Raw genomic sequence first — 25,686 nt, forward strand, 5'->3', positions numbered from 1 at the left:
GTTGAGCACGCTGTCTCTTGTGACAGAACTAAATTTGAATGGGACGAATATAAAACTATACACCAATAAAGATATAGAAGTATGTACTATAAAAATATAAATATATGCAACCTACAGTATTAAAATGTGGAAGAAATCTTAAATCTTTTAAAGAATTATCTTTAAAAAAATTCTAGTATTAACAATTGTGATTTAAACAAATTTTTACATTGTGACATTGTCCAATGTTTGTGATGATAAACTGGTAAAAATGGTACTGGTAAAAACTATAAAAAGACATAAAATAAAAGAAAAATTTGTTTGTTTTACATGTAAGATGGAAATATCGATCTTTTAGATTGTCACTGGTGGCTGTGTCATTTTTGTCACTTAAAGAAAGATATTTTGATCTTGATACACTGAAACAAACAAAATATACCCTCTATTAATGGTTTGTTCTCTGTAGATGTTTCACTTGTCAGCTACTATATTATAATTATACCAGATTTATATAGCGCCTTATTCATGATTAACATGTTCAATGGCGTTTTACATATAGCGAACGCAGCCACACAGGGCGCGAAATTCATCCTCTACTAATACAGACACAAAGCGATCTGACCAGAGGGACAGAGTGAGACAAAGCCGCCAAAACAGATAGAGAGAAATTTTTTTTAGATACAGGCCTGTCAGGCTAACTTAGCCTAGCTATTTGCAAATAGACAGTCTGGTTCTTTAACGTGCCCAGTGTATAGCACCCATACAAGCGAAGCCATCTTTCCTGGGAAGATCCGATACAGGCCTCATAGTTAGGTGGGCGACACTAAAGAGCATCTCAGAAATTTCCAGTGCCTGAACTGGGATTCCAACCCTGGACCTGTGGATTTACAGTTAGGCGTATTACCACTAGACCACCAAACCACCCTATGCTACTGTTTGAAACAAAACAAAATTTACAAGGAAAGTTGATTATAGTTAAAAACTTAAGGCTTATTAGCATCACGCTTTATCCCACTTCCTGGAAAAACTAACTGCTGTTTTATGAGAAGGCATGGTTTTGACCTCTGTGTGAGTGGGTCTTAAAGTCCCGACCACCATGCTGAGTGGCCCACATCATTACCACAACCATTGCTCCTTTTATTCATTCTGTATAATTCAAATGTTGTTCTGTAGTTAACATTATTTATCCTGTTTTTCCAAATTGTAAAAACCTGAATAACATTAAGATGCAAACTTTTAATTATTTCTTTGTAAATAAAGAAGTATTATATACTGCCTTCTAAAAAGCCAATTAGAAATCAATATTTAATAATTCATATGCCATAAAACTTAAAATTTGACTTGGAAAATGATATACTGTCATATCTTTATATCTTAAATGGTTCTAAATTTAAATAATTACTTAGATTATTGTTATAATAATAAAATTAAGGCAGTAGATCATTAAATAATGAAGACTAAAAGCATTTACAAGCTGAATTTTAGGAAGGTGTTTTATTGCCAGTAAAGTTCAGTAAATAACATGACAGTGTATTTTAGTACAAACAATAGATAAATCATGCAAAAAACTACAGCTGCATTAAAAGATAATAAAGTATTACCAAATTCTTTTTCATTACATGTTTTAGAAATTAATTCATGAATCTAGGGTCAAAGTTATTGATCTGATTTGAAATTTATACAACAAAAGCATTTATATAGCCTTATTAAACAGCCTACCCCTGTCCCGCCAACATTTTTAGCTCGGGTGAGCTTTTGTGATCGCCCTTCGTCCGTCGTCCGTTGTACGTCCATCATCCGTCCACAATTTCTTGTGAACAAGATAGAGACCACATTTTGCAAGCAATTTTGATCAAACTTGTACAAAACTTGTATTGTCATGATATCTCAATTCCTTTTGAAAACTGGCCAGATCCCATCATGGGTTCTAGAGTTATTGCCCCTTAAAGGGCCAGAATTCGCTATTTTTGTGCATCAACAATTTCTTGTCTGCACGATAGCAGCTTCATTTATAATTTGAATTTAACCAAACTAGCACACAACTTGTATCACCATAAGATCTTGGTTCCTTTCTTGAACTGGCCAGATCCTGTAATGGGTTCCAGAGTTATGGCCCCTGAAGAGCCAAAATGAGCTATTTTGACCTTGTCTGCACAATAGCAGTTTTATTTATGATTTGATTTTTGAGTCGGCTAAACGCTGTCAAGCGTTTGACGAGTCCTTGCTATCGCCCGATTTCTCATTCTTAAATGGCCTCACAACACAGCGAAGTGATGTAGTTCCATTAGATTGTCTCTAATTTCAAAGAGTTCATTGATCGAATGAAGTTCATTTATGTCAATCCTATTTGCTATGACCAGTATACGATGTAATCTGTCATATTTATGACTTGTAATTGTGCAATACTCGAATAAAGCCACGTATTTTCTTCTGCGGTAACTCATTAAGCATAAACACGCATAACGATTTTGCGGGATTTGGTAATACATTTGTGCATATGATTATGGTGACGAATTTTATGCCCTTTTGTCACAAAATAGCAAATATGATGTTCACAAATTCAAATAAAAACTGCATATTAACTTATTAGCCAAATTATCCATTTGTTACCCTGTCCGTTTCAAAAAATAATCTTTAAAATCATTGCGCAAGTAACAAATTTATTGCACTGTGCATTTTATGAATTGCGCAGGCTTACAAAGCTTGCGTAACATCCAGCGAAAGACAAAATATAGTTCCAGAACATACTACTAGTATTTTATTGACTGGGTACCCCTGAAAGCATTGGAATGTCTCTTATCAAAGAGTTTACCACATCGATGAAATTAAATTATGACAGCTTCATTTTAATTGACCCGAATAAGATATGTGCAGTACGTTAATTCTTCCGCGAGACTTCGCGGATGAATCCTAACTACATTCTGGACACTTGTCGGCGAACACGCGTGACCTGTTTATAACAACGCTTCTACGACTTTGCGTGGGTTGAATTTTGCAGTCAGTAAACGGATAAATTATCGGAAGAAGAAGCTCTTACTGGTTTGTTTAGTTACTACTGATATTAAAAATGATTTTATTTCTTATTTTTCGAGAAATAAACAAATCGGCGAAACATTAAATTGTATTTTCTTGTAGTTTTTGAAATCGAAAGTAGATCGTCTATGTTTGGCTGGTTTGACGAAACGAAACAACTTTTTAATGAAAAGATTTAAATAAGAGGTAATTTAACAGTAAACTTCAATGTCAGATACTGCCAATTGCTGCTAAATGTCTTCGTATCATCACAATTTGTAAAATATATTGTTGAAACTGGAGAAAAGTGTAATCGTATCCGGATATAATATTTTGGGTAAATATCGAGCTGTGTTATGAAATTTTAACATTCAAGTAACATACATGATAGATATTATTGTAACAGAAATGATTCTAGAATTTATTTTTATTACACCTACATATAATCTATATCAGACTCATATTCTAGTCCTGAGGCATGATCTGAAAGTAAAAAGATGAAGTGACAGTCATACTTTGGATATTGTAATACTAGAAAGAATCTAGGTAATATTTAGAAATTGAAACACAAGATTTTCAGTTAAAATCGCACCAAAGGCTGTATCAAGGGTCTACATATTCAAAAAATTCTTGTGGTAATACCCCAAACCCTACTTGCAGGAGGGGGTATCCTCCCACACCCTTCCCCCATATTGCCACTTTACAGTTTGATACATTTGCCCTTTTACCACCTGCCGCAATGCCCATTTCAAAATCTGACTGCAATTTAAAGCGGAAAGAAACACCCCTCCCCACACCCACCCTGCTACCGACCACATAAAAATGGCTCAGACATTTTTCTGCCCAGTCTGGGCCTGTCTGTCTACATGAATCAAAATGGATAATTGAAAGTGGATGGACTTCGGGATAACAGACATGATTTTTAAGGGGTTAACAAGTCTGAAATAGAATAAATGATAGTTTTAACTAAAAAAGAACTGCATCTATTAATATCGGTTACACTATATATTGACACTCAGCAACATTTACATACATGTATCTCTAAACGCAAAAGTAAGTATACTTTAAATTGACATCACTTATAATATGATTGAACAATACCTAACATATGACAAGGCTATCGCCAGGCCCATTATAATATCTGTAAAATATCAGTTCTTTCGTCCATCTGTTACAAACTGTATGTGGCAATCTGCGCTGTAAAATTTTAATATTATAAATTGTCATATTCAAATTTTATCATGTGCGAATATATACCAGCCGATAATTGCCTCTTTTGGCAATGCCGGAGGCAAATGTTTACTGGAAAAATATATAAAGTCATGGGCAGTATCTTAGTGTCAGCTGTCAAATTGTAGTTTGTACTTTCAACATTTTTATTTCTGCGAACCACTCTTCAATTTTAGAGAAATATATTGGGTTTAAATACTTGTATAATGTCAATCAAAATTTTACTAGGCATCGACCGAATGTTCATTTCATTTATTGTAACAAAATCTCTCTTTAGTTGGGGAAAAAAACTAAAAACAAACTGAAACTGGTAGACTATACTGTCAGTACATCAGCCGACTCAGGCCCTTCAGGCCTTTGATTACCAAACTGGCTAACAACTTGTATCACCATAAGATCTTGGTTCCTTTCTTGAACTGGCAAGATTCCGTTATTGGTTCCAGAGTGATGGCCCCTGAAAGGGCTAGAATTAGCTATTTTGACCTTGTCTGCACAATAGCAGCTTCATTTATGATTTGATTTTAACCAAACTTGCACACAACTTGTATCACCACAAGATCTTGCTTCCTTTCTTCAACTGGCAAGATTCCATCATGGGTTCCAGAGTGATGGCCCCTGAAAGGGCTAGAATTAACTATTTTGACCTTGTCTGCACAATAGCAGCTTCATTTATGATTTGATTTTAACCAAACTTGCACACAACTTGTATCACCACAAGATCTTGCTTCCTTTCTTCAACTGGCCAGATTCCGTCATGGGTTCCAGAGTTATGGCCCCTTAAAGGTCCAAAATTAGCTATTTTGGCTTTTGCAGCCATATAGAGACCTCATTTATGGTTTTATTTGATACAAACTTCCAAAATATCTTCAACAACAAGAAATCTTGGATTCCATGACAAATCAGATCCAATCATACGTTCCAGAGTTATTTTATATCTGATTACCTCCCCTGATTGTAATCAAAATGGATTTATATCAGTAAATACTTATAGGACTTATTTGAAATTTCATTATTGTTATTAGTTGGACTGAGACAATCAGGGTAGATAACTATGGACTGATTTTATGTCAAATTACCTCCCTTTATTTCAAATTAAAGGGGTATATCTCCATAACTAATGAAGATACTAGAACATTACTGAAGTTTCAATATTTTAAATATAAGTTGTAACTATGCTACTTTTAATTGATAAAGAAATGTTATTACATTTGAGAGAAATATAGTAACAAAATCTAACATTTTGTTTCAGAGTTCAAAAAGAACTGGTGAATTTTTTAATCATATAAGACTATGTACTAAAGATATGAACTCCATTATCTACATAACCTAGTTTCAAATTATTCCTATTTTGTACTGAGTAAGAAATATTGTAACAAGTTTTTTGTACAGAAACCATTCAGTATGGATGTAGTGTCTTGTTTGAATTCCTTATACCCTGCGCTGTATATATTTACATTATGAACAATAGGATCATTATCTTATAAAGGTGCAAAGTACTTGAAAACCTCTGCACTCCTAAGAAATATTTGGAACATGTGTAATTATATTACTTCAATGTTGAAATCTATTAAATTTCAAAAAACAATGATACAACCAAGACAATATGCTTTTGTACCTATCAGTCTACAAAAAAATACTTAAAAAAGGTTTTCGGTGCAAATTAATAAGGTTTCCTTCTTACTGTAAGGTGTTAAAATAAATAAGAAAGGAATTGAAGATGCTGGTGGACCCCATTGTAGTGGTGATGGGTAGGATTTAAAAGCTTCAGTTTTTTTCTACTTCTGTTCTCATATGGAACGGTTATTGAAAAATTAGGTTTGTAACTTTAAATAAAATTACATCAAATATTTCGTTTAGTATGTATATCATTCTCTTATTGAGATATTTCTATAAGAACTAAGTTTCTAAACTTTTCCCATGACTTCAAACTTTCCATATTTGAGAGTTTGTTTAGCAACATATTTTTCAATGTTATATGTGGCAACAATTTGGGTCTTAAAATTTTCTAGACCAGACCCTACTATAATATATATAATGTTTCGCGTATAATATTTGTTTGTTTAATACATTTTCCATCTCTGTATTACCAAATGAAATATCTGAAATAGTCCAATTTTCAAAATTCAGATTACATTTATTTTTTATGCAAGATTGGAGCTGCAGCCAAAATTGTTTAGTTACTTCACAGTCATAAAACAAATGAATCAAATTTTTTGACTCACTCTGACAAAAAGTGCAAGAGTCTTTATTAATAATCTTCTTTTTTCAGCAAATAATTTGTTGCAAGGATTCTATGGTTAATCCTATATTGGAACTGATTCTTTTTTGGATCCTTTGTGAATTTATAAGCCATATCATATATTGAATTCCTTTGAAAACAAATCTGCTTCTGTGGTATTTCTTAGTTCATCTTTCCATTTTTGTAAAGAATCTGGATAATGTCCTTCATTCTGCATTGCTTTGTAGATTGATCTACATCCTTTTTTATCCTTATTTATTAATGCCAGACTTTGAGGAATATGCATATAATAGTTGATTTTCTTTGGCAAATATTGGATATTGTTTACTTCAAGAAATTCATTTACTGCTGTCAACATACCCCTATATAAGTTACTTCTAATGTTGTAAGCGGCCAAATATTCATTATATTTGTAGAATTCTCCATCTTGATTTAAAAGATCACCAAAAAACAGAATTCCACCCGAGATCCATCTATTTATACAAACACTTGAGTTTCCATCTTTGATTCCAGGGCTAAACCAGAAATGAACAGAATAAAATTGTTTGCTATTTTCAGGTGTTACATTTAAAACTAAATTTGTTTTTAAATTAACGAGTCTTCTTATCCATGCTCCTTTTATAAGCTATTCATAAAACATTTTAAATCTATCATTTTTAGCCCAAAAAAACGCTCAAAAACAAATGATTTAATTTTTGCAAGAGCAATGGAGTTTTAAACAGCTAGCATCATAGTTCAGATCTATAATTTCAGATAGATATGTGGTAAATTTAATACCTACGACTGTAACTTCATTATTCCATGACAAATTATGATCTGGACAAAGAATGGTATTACTATTTTTTGTGTGATCCAAACCAAATCACTTTTGTTTTCTCCATGTTGATATTAAGGCCTGAAATTCTAGCATAAAATTTTAATGTTAACATTGTGTTCTTAAGAGATTTGTTTGTACCATCAAAAAACAAACTAGTTTCATCTGCATACTTGGAAATCTTATACTCCTTTTCATGAATTATTATACCTTTTATATTTTGGTTATTTTTAATTAATATTGTAAGTATTTCAGCATATAAAATGAACAAGTAGGGTGACAGGGAATCCTCTTGACGACAGCATGTCTGTAATCATTCAGGCATGTGTCCATCTACAATGACACAGGATTCAATATTTGTGTACAATAATTTGATGCAAGATTTTATTGAATGGCCAAAGTTAAAAAAAAGTCTAAAACTTCGTGCATAAAGTTCCATGAGACAGTATCGAAAACTGTATTGGCATAACATCTTAGTGCCTGACAAAACCTGGCCAGATCCCATCATGGGTTCAAGGGTTATGGTCCCTTAAAGGGCCAAAATTTGCTATTTTGGCTTTTGCAGCCATATAGAGATTATATTTATGGTTTGATTTGATTGAAACTTAAAATATTTTAAACAACAATAGATCTTGGATTCCATGATGAATCCGTCAGATCCAATCATAGGTTCCGGAGTTATGGCCCCTGATTGACCTTTGAAAGAGCCAAAATTTGTTTATTTTAACGTTGTGAACATGATAGAAGTGACATTGTACATTCGATTTTAACCACTCTTTCAAACAACTTAAGTCACAGTAAGATCTTGGTTCTTTTCAAAAATCGGCTAGATTCCATCTTGGGTTCTAGAGTTACTGGCCCTGAAAGGGGCACAATTTTGTATTTTGGCACTTTCAACCATATAGAGGTTACATAATGTTTATCTTGATGATCTCTAGGTCAAGATTGAAACTGGGTCAAAAACTAAGTCACCCACTCAAATCATAGGAAGAGCTTGTTAACACCCTAAAGGCCACACTTATGGCCCTATCTTCATGAAACTTGGTCAGAATGTTTAACTTGATGATTCCTATATCAAATTTAAAAGTGGGTCATACGCTTTCTCTCGGAATGGTTGAGGTCATGGCTTATACATCCTATGCTGAAACAGAACAAACGTTTGAAGGAAAGGAATAACTGACCTGTAAACGAGTTTTTACTTAACAAGATTGAAATTGGCGGAGATTCTTCTTTCGCAGTAAATTCAAGAGCAAGAAGATAATTTATCACGACTCGAAACTCTGTTGCGAATTATTCTGAGCTGCTGCCCTCATTTAGTGGTACGTTACTGTGACCCGATATATAATCAGTTGCAATATTCAAACTTAAAGAAATCGAATGGAGATTTTACATACCACTCTGTCTATTAAACTATTTCATTTTGTTATTGCCGAAACGTCTGGAGAAACTACAAAGCTTCATTTTTATCTCATCTCTTTGATATAGATGGAGCTGGATGTCCTAAGACCTGGTTAACATTCAATGGCAACTGCTATTCTTTTGTAGACACGAGGCTAAACTGGTTCAGGGCTACTGTGTGTAGAATTAAATATACTATATATGTTCGCCTAATCTGAATTTTATCAAACATTTCAAGTTAAAAAGAATCTGCAATTATAACTGTTTCTCTTTCAAAGAGATGTTTCTCTTGTTGCTCAGTCTTCTATAAAGGCATTAAGTATATGCGTATTATTCATTAGCGTTTCATTTTACAATCATCTGTAAGAGATTGTTTGCTCCTTTCCTTATCATCGATTTAACTGGCGGACTTTAATTTGATTGACACTACCGAGTAATCTGGACCATAGCGGAATGTAGAGTTGGGGTGGTTTAAACTCCCCAACGGTTAATAATTTGTTTCCCTGTTTTACAATGGTTTCTGTTTAAAATGGCTTTAATAGAAGTTTGCAGGAGACCAGGCTATACAGTAGTAAATAAATTTGTTATATGTTCTATATAAAATTAACAATCTTCTGAGAGCTGTAACACATAGTCAGGCCCATTTTAAAAAATAATTACTAGAAGGGCTGTTCAAAAATAATGTAGGCTTTGTATCTAGCTTTTATTTACATTAATAAAACAAAACTAGATATATACCATCGTGATTCTCAATCTTTCTACTAACTGCATTGCAAATTTGACGTGATTATTGTAATACAGTCAGGAGATGTCTCCTCCAAAACAGTCACCTACACGAACCCGGTGCATGGCGATCATAATTTCGACGACGTTAACGACGTCGTGCCTTCATCGAGATGCTTTGATTTAGTTTGCATTAATCTATATTTGTAAATTTCTTTTATCAATTTTGATAACAATACGTAAATCATAATAACTTGTGTGGTTGGAATAGTGAAAAGAGTATGAAAACTTTTGCCAAGCATCGCAGATCGGGTGCGCGTTAACGTCGAATCACGGATTTTTTTTTTCATTTGCAGTCTTTAAGCAATTCTGGGCCATTTGCGTGTCCATTATACCACTTGAAGGTCAAGAAACAGATGACTAAACATGACTGTGGCGTCTGCTTCTTTCGTTTAAAAATCAATAGCTGTTCGCTAAAATTCCTACATAACTAAACAACAGTCTAATTATCTGTGCGTGTCGAGACGACATTGCATTCATTATAAACGGTAATACTCATTTAGTTTAGATGTTGTTTATTTCCGCCTCCCACATCCGAATGACGCCGTACTCACAGTGCATATCGCCCTAACATGTTGCTGCACTTTGACTTTTTTTGGGCAAACAAGTATTCTATCATTGCGACCGTTAGAGGTCAAATTCAGATCATAGTTTCATACAGATGAAAAATGACCTATAAACCACCAAAAAAAAAAAAAAAAAAAAAAAAAAAAACACACAAAAACACTAAGACAAGTAGGGGTAATGTATCTTGTATTGGGAGATTTTTGTCTGAGAGGACAACACTATGGAATAGCTTCCAAACTGACAGCTTAAATGTGGGTAAGAACACATGACTAATAAGGTTTGTTTACATTTCTATGAATGCAAAAATCTTGAACATGCTACCAAAATGTCAAGTATATGCCCACAATGAAATAAAAGCAGGAACTGGCATACATCAAACATGAAAATGCCATTTTAACAGTGGGAGGGGGGGGGGGGGGGGGGGGGGGGGGGGATGAGGATTTTTACTTTCCGTCATTATCTGACTAGCCAGGATGTGCTACTTGATCTATTTAGCCTTTGTCGTTGTAATAAATTTACTCATGGCTTGCCATTTATTAATAAAATGATTCTCATTTCCGTACACTGAATCCAGGCTATATTCTACGTTATCCGTATAAATGGCATAACGCCATTACTTCAGGTTTATCAAACGTGCAGAACTGCCTTAATTGTCCGAGACCCAATGGAAGGATTAAGATAACGAGTTGAATCTATGGAAATGTTAAAGTTGTAAATGACCTACTTTGTCTTGCAAATTATGTGTTTACGTAGACGAAAAATAAAATATAAGATTTTTAAACCAACAATTTTAAAAAGGTATAAAGGCTGAACACCACCAAATCCGGCTGTTCTTTATTTCATATAAAATCCATTTATTTTATAACGGTTTTTTGACATTTTCTAGCACATCAGATTTTCAGTCTTATATTCCCATAAAGAACTATGTCGCCACTTTAGAAAAAGAAAAAGAAAAGGGGGTGTTAACTTTTATATAAGAAAACTACAGTTCGTTAAATACAACCCGCTGAATTTACTCCTTTTCGCTTCTTTCAGTTTCTCTTTTCTAGACATAAAATTCTTACGCCGCCAATTTTGCTTAGAATGCGATTTCGGTAGAATGCGAAGTGATACATACTGAAACGCGGTAGACTAAAAGTAAAAACGTTGCTATTGAGAAAAGACACTAGGAAAGGAAAAAGGATTAGCACTATTTATATTTGGACTACTTGTGACCTGCGGAGGCTTATATTTGATTTTGTTGTGATCAGCCTTTAGTCACAACCTTAATAAATTGTGTGTACAGTCATATAAATAGACATATAAAAGAACAACTGTTCTCGCAAATAACACAAGTCATAAATTAGCAGTAACATAACAAAATAGTGTGGAGGCTTACATTTGATTTCGTTGTGATCAGCCTTTTTTTAAAACGCGAGCATTAAAAGTATTGTCATGTTCGGATAAACGACGCCATTTAAAGGTGAACCCAATAATATACCTAATACTTTCTTTACAGAACGCTTGCAAAGAAAAGAGCGCAATCTTAGTTGATATAACATCGACAGCCGAGGATGATTTTGTAAGACACACTGTACAACATCTTCATGCACACGAAGGTCAGTTGTTCAAACAGAGGTCTTATTACTTATCATCTAGATCCAAAGTAAATCTTAATTGACACAGAATTTTATCTACTATGTTCCTCCTCCATGTTTATTTTGTCTATTTGTTACTTCTGCGTTTTTGTTTGTTTTTGTTTGCATGTGCTCAGTCGGTGTGCATGTCCATACATTTACAAGTACATGTACCCTTCTTTCCAAGTGGAGTGTTGTAAGTGTGAATATACTTTTTTTCCTGTTGGACTCCTGTCTTTGTTTTTTCAAATAATATGTTTAACGAGTTTAACATTAAAAACTAACAAAACAAGAAAAATCATATCAAAAGCAAATAAAAGGCTACTTCAGTGGGATATTAGAAATTCGGAGCAACAAGCCACACTATACCAGCTTACATATTTCATCATTCTAGCAACTGGAATTGTGATGTTTCAGTATCAATGTATGTATAATCATCAGTAAAATGTCACATTAAATTTAAAGCGTCACCACACAAAATTATTTCTTTCATTTATTCGCGGACTTTGCAGCCGTTACAACTAAGGCTGGTCTAGATTCTAATTAAATGTTAAAGGACTGCCAGTTTCATCAAATTTGTATAAGATATTTCTCATCAAAACAATAACTATTGAAGATACGAACTTTGCTTACCATTTCGAAGCTCTCAACTGTTTACAGCTTACCGAAGTCACACCGAAAACTGTTTATAATGCTAAAATGTAACATTTACTATTTGATAATAAGGCGATTACTGTAACAATTGAGAAACCTAAAACATCGAAAACTCCAAACGCCCTTTGTTATTGCGAACAAATGTGACAAAACAAAATTTCCTGAAATGTGTGCCCGTTTTAATCTTCTGTTGACCAAAATGGCCGGCATTGACCAGACTTAAATGTCTTAAGATAAAAAATACACAGTTGCAAGTAAGTAGTAATTTGTGAATACTTATTTATTTAATGATATATGTGCTTTTGTTTTACTATGTTTATTTTCAACCATGTTATATAGCATTGAAATTGTTGCTGAAGTCATAATCTGGATATTCTCCAGCTGAAGTGCAATGCGCACAACGATTGCTCCTTATATCTTATTATACCTTTTTCAAGACCCAGATGCCATTGGTTACTGGATAAGCGGTAACGACCTTGCAGTTGAAGGTCATTGGGTGTGGGGCTATCCAAATGACATTCCCATGGCGTATGCGGACTGGAGACATGGAGAACCAAACAACCGTGACGCCAATAAAATGTAAAAAGATATGATAGTAGAACATACAATTGTCTTCATTCTGGACTACTTTTTTCGAGTCATTTATCTTAATTATTCAATACCAGCAGCATTATACATTTAAGTGCATCTGCACTTTTATCAAGTTACTTTGAAGGTGGAAGTAGCCGTTTCTAGTACAATGTATTAAATTCGCACAACATGACAATTAATGGAATGACATCATTTTGCCACTTTGGTGGCGTCATAATCATTCCATTACATCCACATACGGATTGTTGGTGAAAAAAATCCAGTGATGTTTTTGCATGTAACTTGTCAAATAACAGTGTCTTCAGTGTATGTTATAATCTCATTTTCATAACTTTCCTGTGTAATAGCATATATTTAACAGATCGGACACACGCCTCCTATGATGGAACAAAATATAAAGCATTATTGACAGTAAAACAGACACTTTTGCAAATGTTATTATTACGGTCATTGGTGTAAATTTATTTCCAGACACCATATATTCCTTCAAAAGTATAAGTCCCCTACTGGTTCTAAGACTGGTTTCGGGGACTATAGGATTTTGGTTTCCATCCACCATTTCGTCAGTCAGTCCATTCACATTCTCGTGTCCGGTCCATTACTCTGCCATCCATCAAGGGATTATAATATTACTTGGCACAAATACTCCCGATAACAACACTATGTCTCCACTCCAAGACACCCATTTCAAAAGTAAATGTCGCACTAGGAGATCAAGTGTAAACACGGGTTTTTTCCTGCCCGTTCCATCTATCAAGTTGAAAGGCCAGCTCACACTTAGAGATTAAAGGTTAACAAGGGCTGGTTTAAATTCGGTCTTTAACTGTTTTATCTGCCAACGGATTTTAATATTGTTTGGTACAGATGCTCTCCATAATAGGACCATGTGTAACGCGCTTGACCCAGACCCATAACGCCAAGGTCAAGGTCACACTTAAAGGCCTAGATTCACTACTATATAAGTGTTTCCCCCCCCCCCCCCCCCCCCCCCCCCCCCCCAAATCCAATATACAAGTCCCATCTTATCTGCTGCTTATCAGCGATTATGTAACCGTAACTTATTAGAGGGCAATTAGCACAGCAGGGACCCCAACTAGACCATGAAGATGTGTGCAGTGGAGTTGAAAGAAATTAATTTTTCTTCAGTGAATGTGGAATGATAATAATATTAATTATTATTTTGATATTATATAGATGATAATAACTATTACTTTAATGTTATAATAATGATGATAATAATAATAAAAATAATCATAATCATAATTATTATTATTATTATTACATTACATATAGGATGATTAAAGATACAGTAATAATATTGAAAATAATAATGCTAATAAAACACAAGTATAGTGAAAACTTCATGAGTTCTTTGTGCTGACAAACAATATTTTTCTAATCGGAAACTGGGTTTCTTGTATTCATGTAATCAACATTATTTGAACTTAAAATTATTGTGTTCCATCTATACTGAATTTTCATTTTTAGTATACGTTGCCAAAAGTGACTTTTTTCATGCTTTGCTTTGTAACTTTGAAATGCACATACTGTTTTTAGTTTTAGACAAATGTTATTGACAGTATTCTGTAAGCTTTAGACGAGTGAAAGTCACATTTTTCTGAAATATCACAATTCTCCAAACAGACTTTGAAAAAATAAAAACTTGCATATTTCTTTAAGTAAGTTTATCATTATTTCATTATTGTGAAAATAAGTTTCTGATTATCTTATTATTGTGTTTGATCAACAAATATTTTTCTTTACATAGAAATGCCAAAAAAAAACTAGTATAACTTTAAAAGTTATCAATTAAATATCAATTTAAAATAAATAACATTGTTTCCCCTTCTCACTAATTGATACACTTGTAAGGTAGACTGACTCTCCAATAAACATTGACCCTTGTTTATTGGAACCATACTGTGATGACCATTAACCCCCAACTGTGCTGGTGAAGACAGAAATCCCTTGGCCCACTGCCAAAATCTAGGCCTTTAAAGGTCAAAGATTTCAAGTCTTTTTTTTTTTTTCTTATCCAGTTTGTAGCTTTTTCATGCATGTATGGATAAACAAATAACTTGGCATAAACATTCAACATCATAAACTGATGTGGCATAATTTTCATTACATTTTTTTTCTCTGTCTTCCTTAAATTAAAAACACAGTTATTTAGAAGATTGTTATACTTGTAGACGTTTAAAAGCAATTATCAATTTTAGATTTTCAGACATGCAACTGTAAATCCAAACATTTTGCAATACAATTTCATATACAGCAATCTATTGTATGTACGCTGACCGTTAGACTATGCTTCATTCAGCTATCTATTTTAGGCCTGAAGACTGTGCCATTTTGTGGGGACGCTACAACTACACGTGGAATGACATAACTTGCTACTCTGAGGAATATTACATCTGCAAACAGGAGTAAGAATTTTTCATGAATTGCAATTTATGTCCTTTGTACATCTATAACAAATTAAAATGGATATTCTAGCATAAGACTGCTGCTGTGTTTTCAGGTAGAAAACGTGTTAGCAGAGAGATTCTCGTGCCCGCGTGCTCTTAACATGCGTGTTCTGTGTCTGCGTAAATATATAACGGGTATGTAACGGAAAGAAAAGACTTCAGCGTTATCAAACAAGGCTGACATTCCCGCACAATTCATGAGCGTTTAATGATTTAATTGGACAATATATTCATTGTTTAGCCTTTTATACGTTTAGTGCTTTGTTTTGTGTTATAACATCTGCAGAATGCATTGGACTCGGACACCAACCAATCCCTTGGGAGTTTACAGATGTTATAACACGAAATTCCATGTATTATCCCTGCGTATTTCTTTAGTTTTCAAATTCTGACCAACGAATACTCTAACATTTATCGTTTTCATGAAGTGTTTATACAGGAGAGTAGGCATAATGTTAGTTAACTGTAAACTTCTCGAACTCACGCGCCGTCCGTGGGAATGCGTATTTACGTTTTGCTTTCCTACAACAAAATGACGTCAGCGTATTTCACGAACTGACTGACAATATATCGATTATTAGCTTTATAAACGTTTTATGTAGTATAATAGGCTACTGTTTCATGATGTCAATGTTAGTAGGTCGAGGCTGCTATAGGCTGGAATGGATAAGTTTTCCAATCCGAGAACTTCGATATTTATGCAATAATACCTATGTTTCAACATGTCATACGATTGCACTATTGTTATGATCTGCGTTACAGGCAGCTGTTCAAAAACTCGATAAACGAATTGCCCAGTATTTTTGATATGTTTGGTTGCATTACTGTTACTTGTCAAAATATCGTGGCATATCTTTTGTAATTTCCGTTCCATGCCCAGTGGTTTTTACCACATTTTTCTCAAAACAGGCAGCAATATGAAACATATCTCTTGTAACTTTTCTAATAGTTTAAATAAAAAAATAACACGCAAGTTGGCTTTTGCCGAACATATACCTATTTACAGATATTAAGATATTTTAACTGTTAACTGTCGTTAAAAACTGTGTAAAATTAAACATAAAAAAGTTATTTCGTTTTATTTTTTAGAGAGAGCCATGAAGTTGTTGGGTAGTGTGCAATGGTGTTCAATTTGAAATTCTAAAATAAATTATGTATATCATATATAATTTTATTCTTTTTAGACTCAGTTAGTTTAGACTGTGAACAGGTTTACGGATCCAAGGAAACAGGAAGTGACTTTGATTCTTGCACATAAACTCGCCCCGAAGAAGCTGGAATTCATAACCATAGTTTTTTCTCCATATAACATAAAAATTAGAATTCAGTTGCAGAAGATAAACTTTATTTTAATGTCATATGTTATAATATATGTATGCAATATGTAACATTCTAACATGCTTCTTTTTGTTAAAAAAACGCCTATAATGACGTCACGTTAACATGTGATGACGTCAATGTTTTTGTTGCGACCAAGAAAGAGCACTCCTATATCTTATCTACTGTTTTAGATTTGGGGCATATTAGAATCGAAATAATGTATCGCAAAATGTTTATGCACGCCTGGATCGGAAACGGTAATAAGTATTGCAGCATAGTTCAAGTAAAGCGCGAATTATTCTGCACAGCGAAAAACCAACTCAGTGAATTCAAACACATTCATCACATGCAACTACTTTGCATGCAACTCCGTTTATATAGAATGTTAAGGGTACAGTTGTATTATACGTTTCCATGACCCTTCAACAATAGACTCTATAGATTTTTTCCATATTTTAGAAACATTTTATGTTCAACATTTTTTCTAAGAAAAGCGGTTTTTATGTTTTACATGTTACTTTTACAATTTAAGGAAATGGCCAGATTGAAGCCATGTATTACATGTATATGGTCTCATTATTGAATTGTCTTTGACTTTTGTTTGGGACTGTTTAAATTGTCAGGAAAATGGAGATTTTTGATAAGCTAATGTGATCACATGATACCCCTCAGGAGTGCCTAAATACAGAGCTGACACTGCCCTCAGAATCTTCTTCTTCTACATCTTTAATAATCACTAACAACAGAAATACTTTAACATAACTCAACAAATCAGCTATAAAGTGTGACAAAATAAACATATGGAAGGTATGGAAACTTGAATCTTTGAATATTTAAATGGTGTGTTAACATTTTAAAGCTCTGTTAACATTTTAAAAGCAAATCAACAATTATTACCAGGAATGTGTAATAACAGGACAAAGATAAGTTATTATTTTGACTACACCCCTAAGGTACCATGTGGTCGCTGAATCTAGATGCTGTGTCGGTTTGCGAGTAACTACATTTAAGCTACATTAATAAACTTTAACTAAAAAGATGTAATTTTGTGGACTACTGTATATTCTTAAGAAGATCAAATTACATAGGCTAAGTCCTTCGTAGCACGGCTATAACTTCAAGACTTTTGACTTCCGTATATAACTACAGTAAACGATTATTATTCATTACGGCGTTTATTCTGTCTGGTGCTAAGACAACTCTAGACGTCTACATACAAGTGTATGCAAGTCACGAGGTGTGTCTGTATATGCTTGCATGTTATTCACTCCCGTTCTCCGACGTACCAGTTTGTTACAGATTGAGACCAAACGTTTGCACGCAGGCCAAGGGAGGTGACTTTGCATGTCAATAGGTTACCATAACATTACCGCAAGACCTTAGACATCGGCATCCTTGACTATAAGGAATCCTTCGATAGATGCTCCCTGACGTTAGATGCGAGGTACCTTACAATATTCTAAACGTTTCAGAAAATTTGTACAATTTTCTGAAAACATTATCGCAATAAATTATTTTTCCAGATATTTTAACCTCGGGAAGCTTTAAACTATTCAGAAAAAAACGTTTCAGAAAATTTCGAAATATCAAGATAATTGCTGACAGTATCGAGATAGCTATCTAGCTAACAAATTGCAACTATGGGCACCTACGCAAAAATATCCAGACACTAATGTAAATTATCGTAATAACATTTCCAGGAAATATTCGATTATTGAGATAATCTTTTCAGAAATCTTCGCTTTATCAAAATAACTTTTTTAAGTATCGCGATATCTACCTAGCTATCTTGTGATAGAAATATGCCAACATACATATATACTTTGGACACCTGGCTTTTTTTTTCAATGAATGCCTTAAACGTAAATGGTTTCGTCCTCAGGATCTGTCAGTATTTCAAGCGAATAGCTAGTACGTATCTAAAAAGTCGTTATCTTGACAACGGTAAAACCTGAAGGGTATTTTCGAGTGCAAATCAATTTTCTCGCGTTGAGAAATTTTGTATTTTCGATTAAGTACTTTATATAATATTCATCAAAGACTTATATGACTAAGTATTAAGGTATGTCTCTTTCAAACAAAAATGTCGTCTGCAGATTTTATCCCAGTTTCCTAAGGTTTTCGTATATAGATTTTATAAAATAACTAAGATTCTTTTTTTTTTTTTTCAATAAGAACCTTCAGCCCATGACGACTTAGTCACGTTAACCCATATCGAACGTTATAAAAAAAAACTCGGCCAAATCTGATTATATCTACAGTAAGTATACGTAACAACTGTTGCTGATAAGATAAAGAACTGACTATTCTTGTGTCGCTGTTGACCGACCAAATAGTGATCACTAATTAGCAAAGCAATGTCAGCACGAAGATGGTGTATCATTTCTCTGGTACTCATTGGATTAAAAGGTAATTGTTCGTTATTTTCGTACACTAGAGCCTGTTCTCAAAGTTGATGCTTTAAACATGGCTTTTTTTATTGCACAAAACATTTAACTTTTGGGACAAACCTGCCAACCACATAAATGGAGTATTATAAATATTAACTTTTTTGTTTTCTTTTGTAAGACATGATTTGAAATAAACACGAAATCAGTTAAAATACTCTAGGTCACAATGGATATACAATGGACATACTTGGAAAGGGATAAAAATGTCTAATGTTAATAAGCAGTCACTTCAGTTGCGTATGCACCACCACTCTATCTATAACGCTGATTCATTTAGAAATTCATGAAACGTGTGTATAAACGACATATCTTCTTTTTTGTATTTATCTCTTTAATATAGACGGAGCTGGATGCCCAGACACCTGGGTAACTTTCCATGGCAACTGCTATTCTTTTGTAGACACGAGGCTAAACTGGTTCAGAGCAACTGTGAGTAGAATTATACGTCACTTGATATGTTTTCCTAATTCGAATTTTATCAAATATTGTCTGTTTAAAATAATTTGCAATTACAACTGTTTCTCGTTCAAACTGATGTTTCTCTTGTTGCTCCGCTTTCTGCAAAGATATTCAGTGCGTATTACTAGTTTTCATGGGCGTTTCTTTTCATAATTATATATAGGAGATTTATTGGTTTTACAAATCTTTCCGTTTCTTATCACTGATTCCCCAAGCGGATTTCACTTTTATTTACTCTTTAGTGTGATTTGGACCATAACGGAATACTAGAGTTAGGGCGGGTGCAGGTTTAACCGCTTTAAACTCCCCAACGGTGTTCCCCTAATAATCTGGTTCCCTGTCATATAATGGTTCCTAGTCAAAATGCTCCCCCACCCCCTCCCAGTTGACTGAGAAGTGACATATAACCATCAAAGATGCTCGCAACTATTTTGGCAAAGGAATAATATTTTCTCAAAATGTAGACCAGAAACGCACCAGAGGCCACCATTTCATACCTATATTTCAAAATGTTCAAGGGGAACAGCCCACTGACCCCCCACCCACCAAGAGGGGAGTAATCCCTTCATTTCCTCAAAGTTTAGACCTAAAAATGTACAAGAGGCCACCATTTCATACCTGTATTTTAAAATATGTCCAGGGGGAGAGCCCCCTGACCCCCCTACTATGAGCGAGTACCCCATCAGACCATCATTTCATATTGTGTTTCAAAAATTCAAAGCGGGGGGGGGGTGGACCCTCCTGACCCCACTAACATGGGCAGAGGCCCCCTCCTCCGTGTCTACCCGCTGTCGGCGCTGTGCGCCTCGACGGAAGCTGATCTAAACTGGTGCCCCCCCCCCCCTCCCACAGTCAAAACTTTCGGAACTGGGCCTGTAGTGGTCCGTTCTTTAGCCCATTGAACCCGATACAATGCTGTATAAGTACAAGATGTAATGATAATGTAATAGTTGTAAATGACCTATTGTGTGAAAGATAACATATAAAATATATAAGATTTTTAAATGAACTCTGCTGTCAAGTGCATTGCAAATTTTCTCTAAAAAGTATAAGAAGAGCGTTATATCATAAATATTGCCGTGGGTTAACGAAGCCATTTTAAGGCAAACCCAACAGTATACATCAGTATTTCTTTGCAGAACGCTTGTGAAGAAAAGGGCGCCATCTTAGCTGATATAACATCGAAAGACGAGGATGATTTTCTAAGGCACTATGTACAACATCTTCATGCACACGAAGGTGAGTTGTTTAAATAGAGGTCTTAAATCTTGCTACCTTAAATCAGTCGTTCAAGGTTGATGTCGACCTTTAGAAAATCTTCATTTACAACGAATATGACCTTTACTTTCATTTTCATTTCTGCTTTTTACGCATGCATGTGCTCAGGCAGTGTGCATTCGCGTACATTTACACGCACTTCTATTTACATGTGAAGTGTGGTTGCAGTCTTGAACATGGTTTTTCCCGTTTGACTTTTGTCTTTGTTTTTCAAATAATATGAACAAGTTTAACATTAAAAAATAACAAAGTCTGTGAAATCTTTTCACACCACTTCAGTGGGATATTTGAAATTATAATCAACTTGCACAATATACCAAACTAAATACTTCATCCAAAAAAAATCGTACACACAAATCACTTCTTCTGTGAAGGCAGCGATGTCGTGGAATTGACTTTCCACCTTGAGGCGTTCGAGTATCCATACACGTGTAGACAATGTTCAAAAGTCAACTTAAAGTTAATGCGTCATCACACAAATTAAAACATATTGCCCAAAACGCAAATCAAATGGCTTGCGAGTAGATTTAAACATACTTACTGTAAGTGGTTCGTTTCGCTTAAACCTGGTTGTTATGTTACGTTTATTGTATGTATATATGCATGACGAGAAACTGTGTACAGTTTAAGTCAATAAAATATTCTTCTTCTTCTTCTTCTTCTTAAAATTTTGCTAAACGTTTTGATCAAGTGACAGCAAATAAAAGTGTGATAACATATACAAGGAGAACTACATCATTACACAAACATATCATTGGTTGTTCCCATTCTGTAATTGAATGTTAAGGAGCTAAAAATTTAATCTATTGTGCTGTCAATGGGCTATGATTTTCATCGAATGTGTATAGACGACTTTATATCGCCGTGCGTTGCCTATTGTTTGACCGGATGTTTTGATTTTAATAGGTATGTACTCTTTACGTGTGGCAAAAGACCGCTCAACAATAAGTAAACATATAGAAAATTATCATTTTATTACGGTTTGTACTGCCACTCTAAAATGATTTTTGATCACTCAGTTTATTGTATAGAATGCATGTTTTAAAGAAAGATATGTTATTAATTATATCTTACCTTAGGAACTATTTTTACAAGCATGAAACTTGTTCCTCACATTTCAAAATGTTATATTTTCTTCCATTTTATCTGTCAAATTAGTTTTTTTCTTTAAATAGCTGTGAAACATACTTTTTCTCCGATTTGAATGATATCTGTGATAATATTAAGAGACGAGAAGTCGCTGTTTTAGTGATATACGGGAAGTTATTACGTAAATATTATACAACTGACATAGATCAACTTGATAGTCAAAACCACAACATTGGACTTGTTTGTGATTTCGGGGATGTTTCCCATTTTAAGCTAACCAGTTGTGGATGTGGAAAGGATTACGTACATATCCTTTTGTCCTGCACTGGTAATTTATCATAATACATACTGACCATATTGATTTAAATGTGACGTTTACATTCTGCGTCGTGTCTTTCTGTCCTACATAGAGTGCGCGTGCGTGAAATTTTACTTCCGTTAATAAGAATGAGCCGAATGTTAAGTTCATCTATAGCTTCGGTTACTTCTCATCAAAAAATGTTAATAAAATAAACTTTGCTTACCATTTTGAAGCTATCAGAAGATTTATTATTCGATAATCAGGTGTTTATTGCAACAAGCAGGCATCGAAAAATCCAAAAGTTCTTTGTTATTGGGAACAAGTAACTGTAACAATACAAAATTCCTGAAATGTGTGCTCGTGTTTACACATATATTGACCAACATTGCCGACATTGACCAAACTTAAATTTCTTAAGACAAAAAAATACCTAATCATGAGTAACAGTCTATGAGTAGTAAACTGGTGAATACGTTTTGATTGAGAAAGTGATATGTGTATAAGCTTATATACGTTGTTTATATTTATATTATATATATACATATGTTTATTTTTACACCATGTTATAACATCAAAGTAACTGCTAAAGTCTTAATTTCATGCTAGTTGGATATTTTCTAGTTAAAGAGCAATACGCGCTTGATTTACACTTAAATCCATATGAAGAGTATCTACTTGTTTTTCAAGACCCAAATATCATTGGATAAATGGTAACGACCTGGCAGTTGAAGGCCGTTGGGTATGGGGCTATCCGAATGAGGTTCCCATGGCGTATGCTGACTGGAGACCAGGAGAACCAAACAACCAAGGAGGCAATTTAGAGTTAATACATATATATTATTGTAGAACATACATCTGTCTTCATTCTAGACTTATTTCACACCATTCATTATAATTATCTAATACAGGTATTAAATATCTAAGTGCATCTGTGCTTTTATCAAGTTGCTTTGTTTGAAGGAGGAAGTAGCCTATTCTAAAACGTATTAAGTTCGTACTACAACATGACAAATAATAAAAAAAATTAAATACAATCTGATATATTGTTGCAATTTTGGCGTTATCATCATTTCTTTAAACGGTCACATCAATATATGGATTATTTTCGAAACGCTAATGAAGTCATGTTCCTGTGTGTAACTTATCAAAAAGGAGTATCTTAAAAGTGTATGTTATAAACCCATTTGCCCTGTTTGCATATTCTTAATACATGGGACAATTACATTTACACTTTGCTGAAGAAAGTGTATGCCATTTATGATAGGACAAGATTTTATTGTTGTCAACACGTAACAGACTTATATATGCAAAAGTGATTGATCTATTTCTATGAACTACTTATTCATACAGAAATATTTAAATTACAAATTATAAGTCCCCTACCAGCTCTAAGACAGGTTAAAAGTACTTATCTGTCCGTCAGTTAGTCCGAACCCTTTTCATGACCGGTTCGCAACTCTGCCGTCCATCACTTCATCAAGGGTTTTTATTTTACTTGCCTAAAATGTTCCCCATAATAAGACAATGTGTCATGCGCAACTCCCCGTTACTTATCTTGAAGTGCAAGGTCACACTTGAAGGTTAAATGTCAGGATGACTTTTTCTGTCCGATCCATACCTCTGCATTCCATAAATGGATTTTGTATTACCTTGCACATATTTTCCCATAATGTGACGAAGTGGCCTGCGCAACCCAGACCCCTTGCTCAGAAGTCACAGACAAGGTCACACTCAAAGGTCATAGGTGAACTGTTATTATCCGGATCTGCTTTGAAAACGGGCTAGACGAAAGCTCAAAGGTCACAGTTAGATGTGAAAGTTTTTAGCTAATGTTTTGTTAGAATAGTATCTTTGCCAAGCAGGGATAGATATTCAAATAACTTAGTACAAACTTTCAATATATTAACAAGACAATGTGTCAACTTGGAGGTCAAAGACTAACATCGTATGTTTTGTGTCCACTCAATAGCTCCGTCATCCATGAAGGTAGTTAAGTATTACATGACACAAATGTTCCAAATATCGGCGGTATATGTCATGGATAACACCCAGATTCCTAGATCAAAGGTCAAGGTCACACTGGAAGGTTAACGGGTTTGTTTTATGTTTATTCAATAAAAGCTGTCATCCTTCAAGGCATTTTGATATGTCGTAGTACAAATGTTCCCCTTTAATAATGAGATGGCGTGTCATGCGCAACACCCTTACCACTAGCTAAAATCAGAAGATTTCATATCATTTGTAACGTTTTCTTGCATGCATGGAAATTCAAATAACTTGGCATGCACAATCAACATAAAATGGTTTATGTGTCACATAGACCAAAGTTTAACAAAGTTGTTGGTTTATTTTCTTAAGAATTACTTCCCTTTGATATGATGCAGCAGAATTGACTGTTAAAAGGCTAAAAGATTCCTTTGTGGAAAAGCATACTATTAATGGACAAGAAGTTAATTGGGGACAGGAGCAAAAGTCAGAGACACTAAGTGAATGAAATGCAAAAGGGATCATCTACTTGGTATGTCCAGTCATCCCATGAAATTTCAACGTTCTGGGTCAAAAGGTTCTCAAGCTATGGATCACAAATAGTTTCCATGTTCTTGGCCCTATGACATTGACCTCTGAAAGAATGGCCCCAAGATCAATAGGGGTCAGCTACTCTGCATGTCCAATAATCCTATGAAGTTTCAACATTCTGGATCAGACAAAGTGATTATCAAGTTATTGATAGGAAGCGGTTTTACTTGTTCTGACCTCTGTGACCTTGATCTTTGATGAATGACAACGAAATTAATAGGATAGGGATCATCTGTTCTGCATGTTCAATCATTCTATGAAGTTTCAACATTCAAGGTCAAGTGGTTCTCAAGTTAGTGATCGGAAATGTTTTTCCATGTTCTAGCCCCTGTGACATTTGCTCATGTGATCCCAAAATCAATAGGGGTCATTTGCTCTGCAGATCCAATCATCCTATGAAGTAACAACATTCTGAGTAAAGTGATTCTCAAGTTATTAAGCGGAAATTGTTTCCCATGTTCTGACCCCTGTGACCTTGGCCTTTGATAAAACGATCTCAGAAATAATAGGTATCATCTACTTTGTAAGACCTATCATTCTATTACGTTTGAAGGTTCTAGGTCAAATTGCTCTCCAGTTATTGATTGGAAAGAAGTGTGACGGACGGACGGTTGGGTGGACGGACGGGCAGACAGGACAAAACAATATGTCTACCCAATGCTAAGGGAGACATTATTATATCAATGGATTAAGATATAAAACTAAAATTTATAATTGTTGTCAAACAGCAATTTTCAGAAATTTAAATGTAAACCTAAACATTTTTAATAATGACGTATGTTATATATAGCAATCTATTATACATCGATCATTAGGTTATGCTGCAGCCCGTTTCTGTATTACATGATAATATTTCAATCA

General features: G+C 34.3%; 1 protein-coding gene and 1 long non-coding RNA gene across 2 annotated transcripts; both read left to right on the forward strand.

Moving 5' to 3' along the window:
* Positions 1–8,689: 8,689 nt before the first annotated feature.
* On the forward strand, positions 8,690–16,494 carry LOC123560155 (perlucin-like protein; the record flags this gene model as incomplete). Its single annotated transcript, XM_053516532.1, has 5 exons — positions 8,690–8,848; positions 11,521–11,620; positions 12,730–12,871; positions 15,217–15,309; positions 16,441–16,494. Coding segments are annotated over 5 exons (519 nt in total), but the record flags the coding sequence as incomplete, so codon positions are not given.
* A 2,936-nt stretch (positions 16,495–19,430) lies between these two features.
* LOC123561115 (uncharacterized) lies at positions 19,431–22,954 on the forward strand. The gene is made up of 3 exons (XR_008365893.1): positions 19,431–19,550; positions 20,720–20,819; positions 22,936–22,954. It is a non-coding gene; the product is annotated as an uncharacterized LOC123561115 (long non-coding RNA).
* The last annotated feature ends 2,732 nt before the right edge of the window (positions 22,955–25,686 follow it).

This window comes from Mercenaria mercenaria, chromosome 10, assembly GCF_021730395.1.
Source record: "Mercenaria mercenaria strain notata chromosome 10, MADL_Memer_1, whole genome shotgun sequence".
Taxonomy (NCBI): Eukaryota; Metazoa; Mollusca; class Bivalvia; order Venerida; family Veneridae; genus Mercenaria; species Mercenaria mercenaria.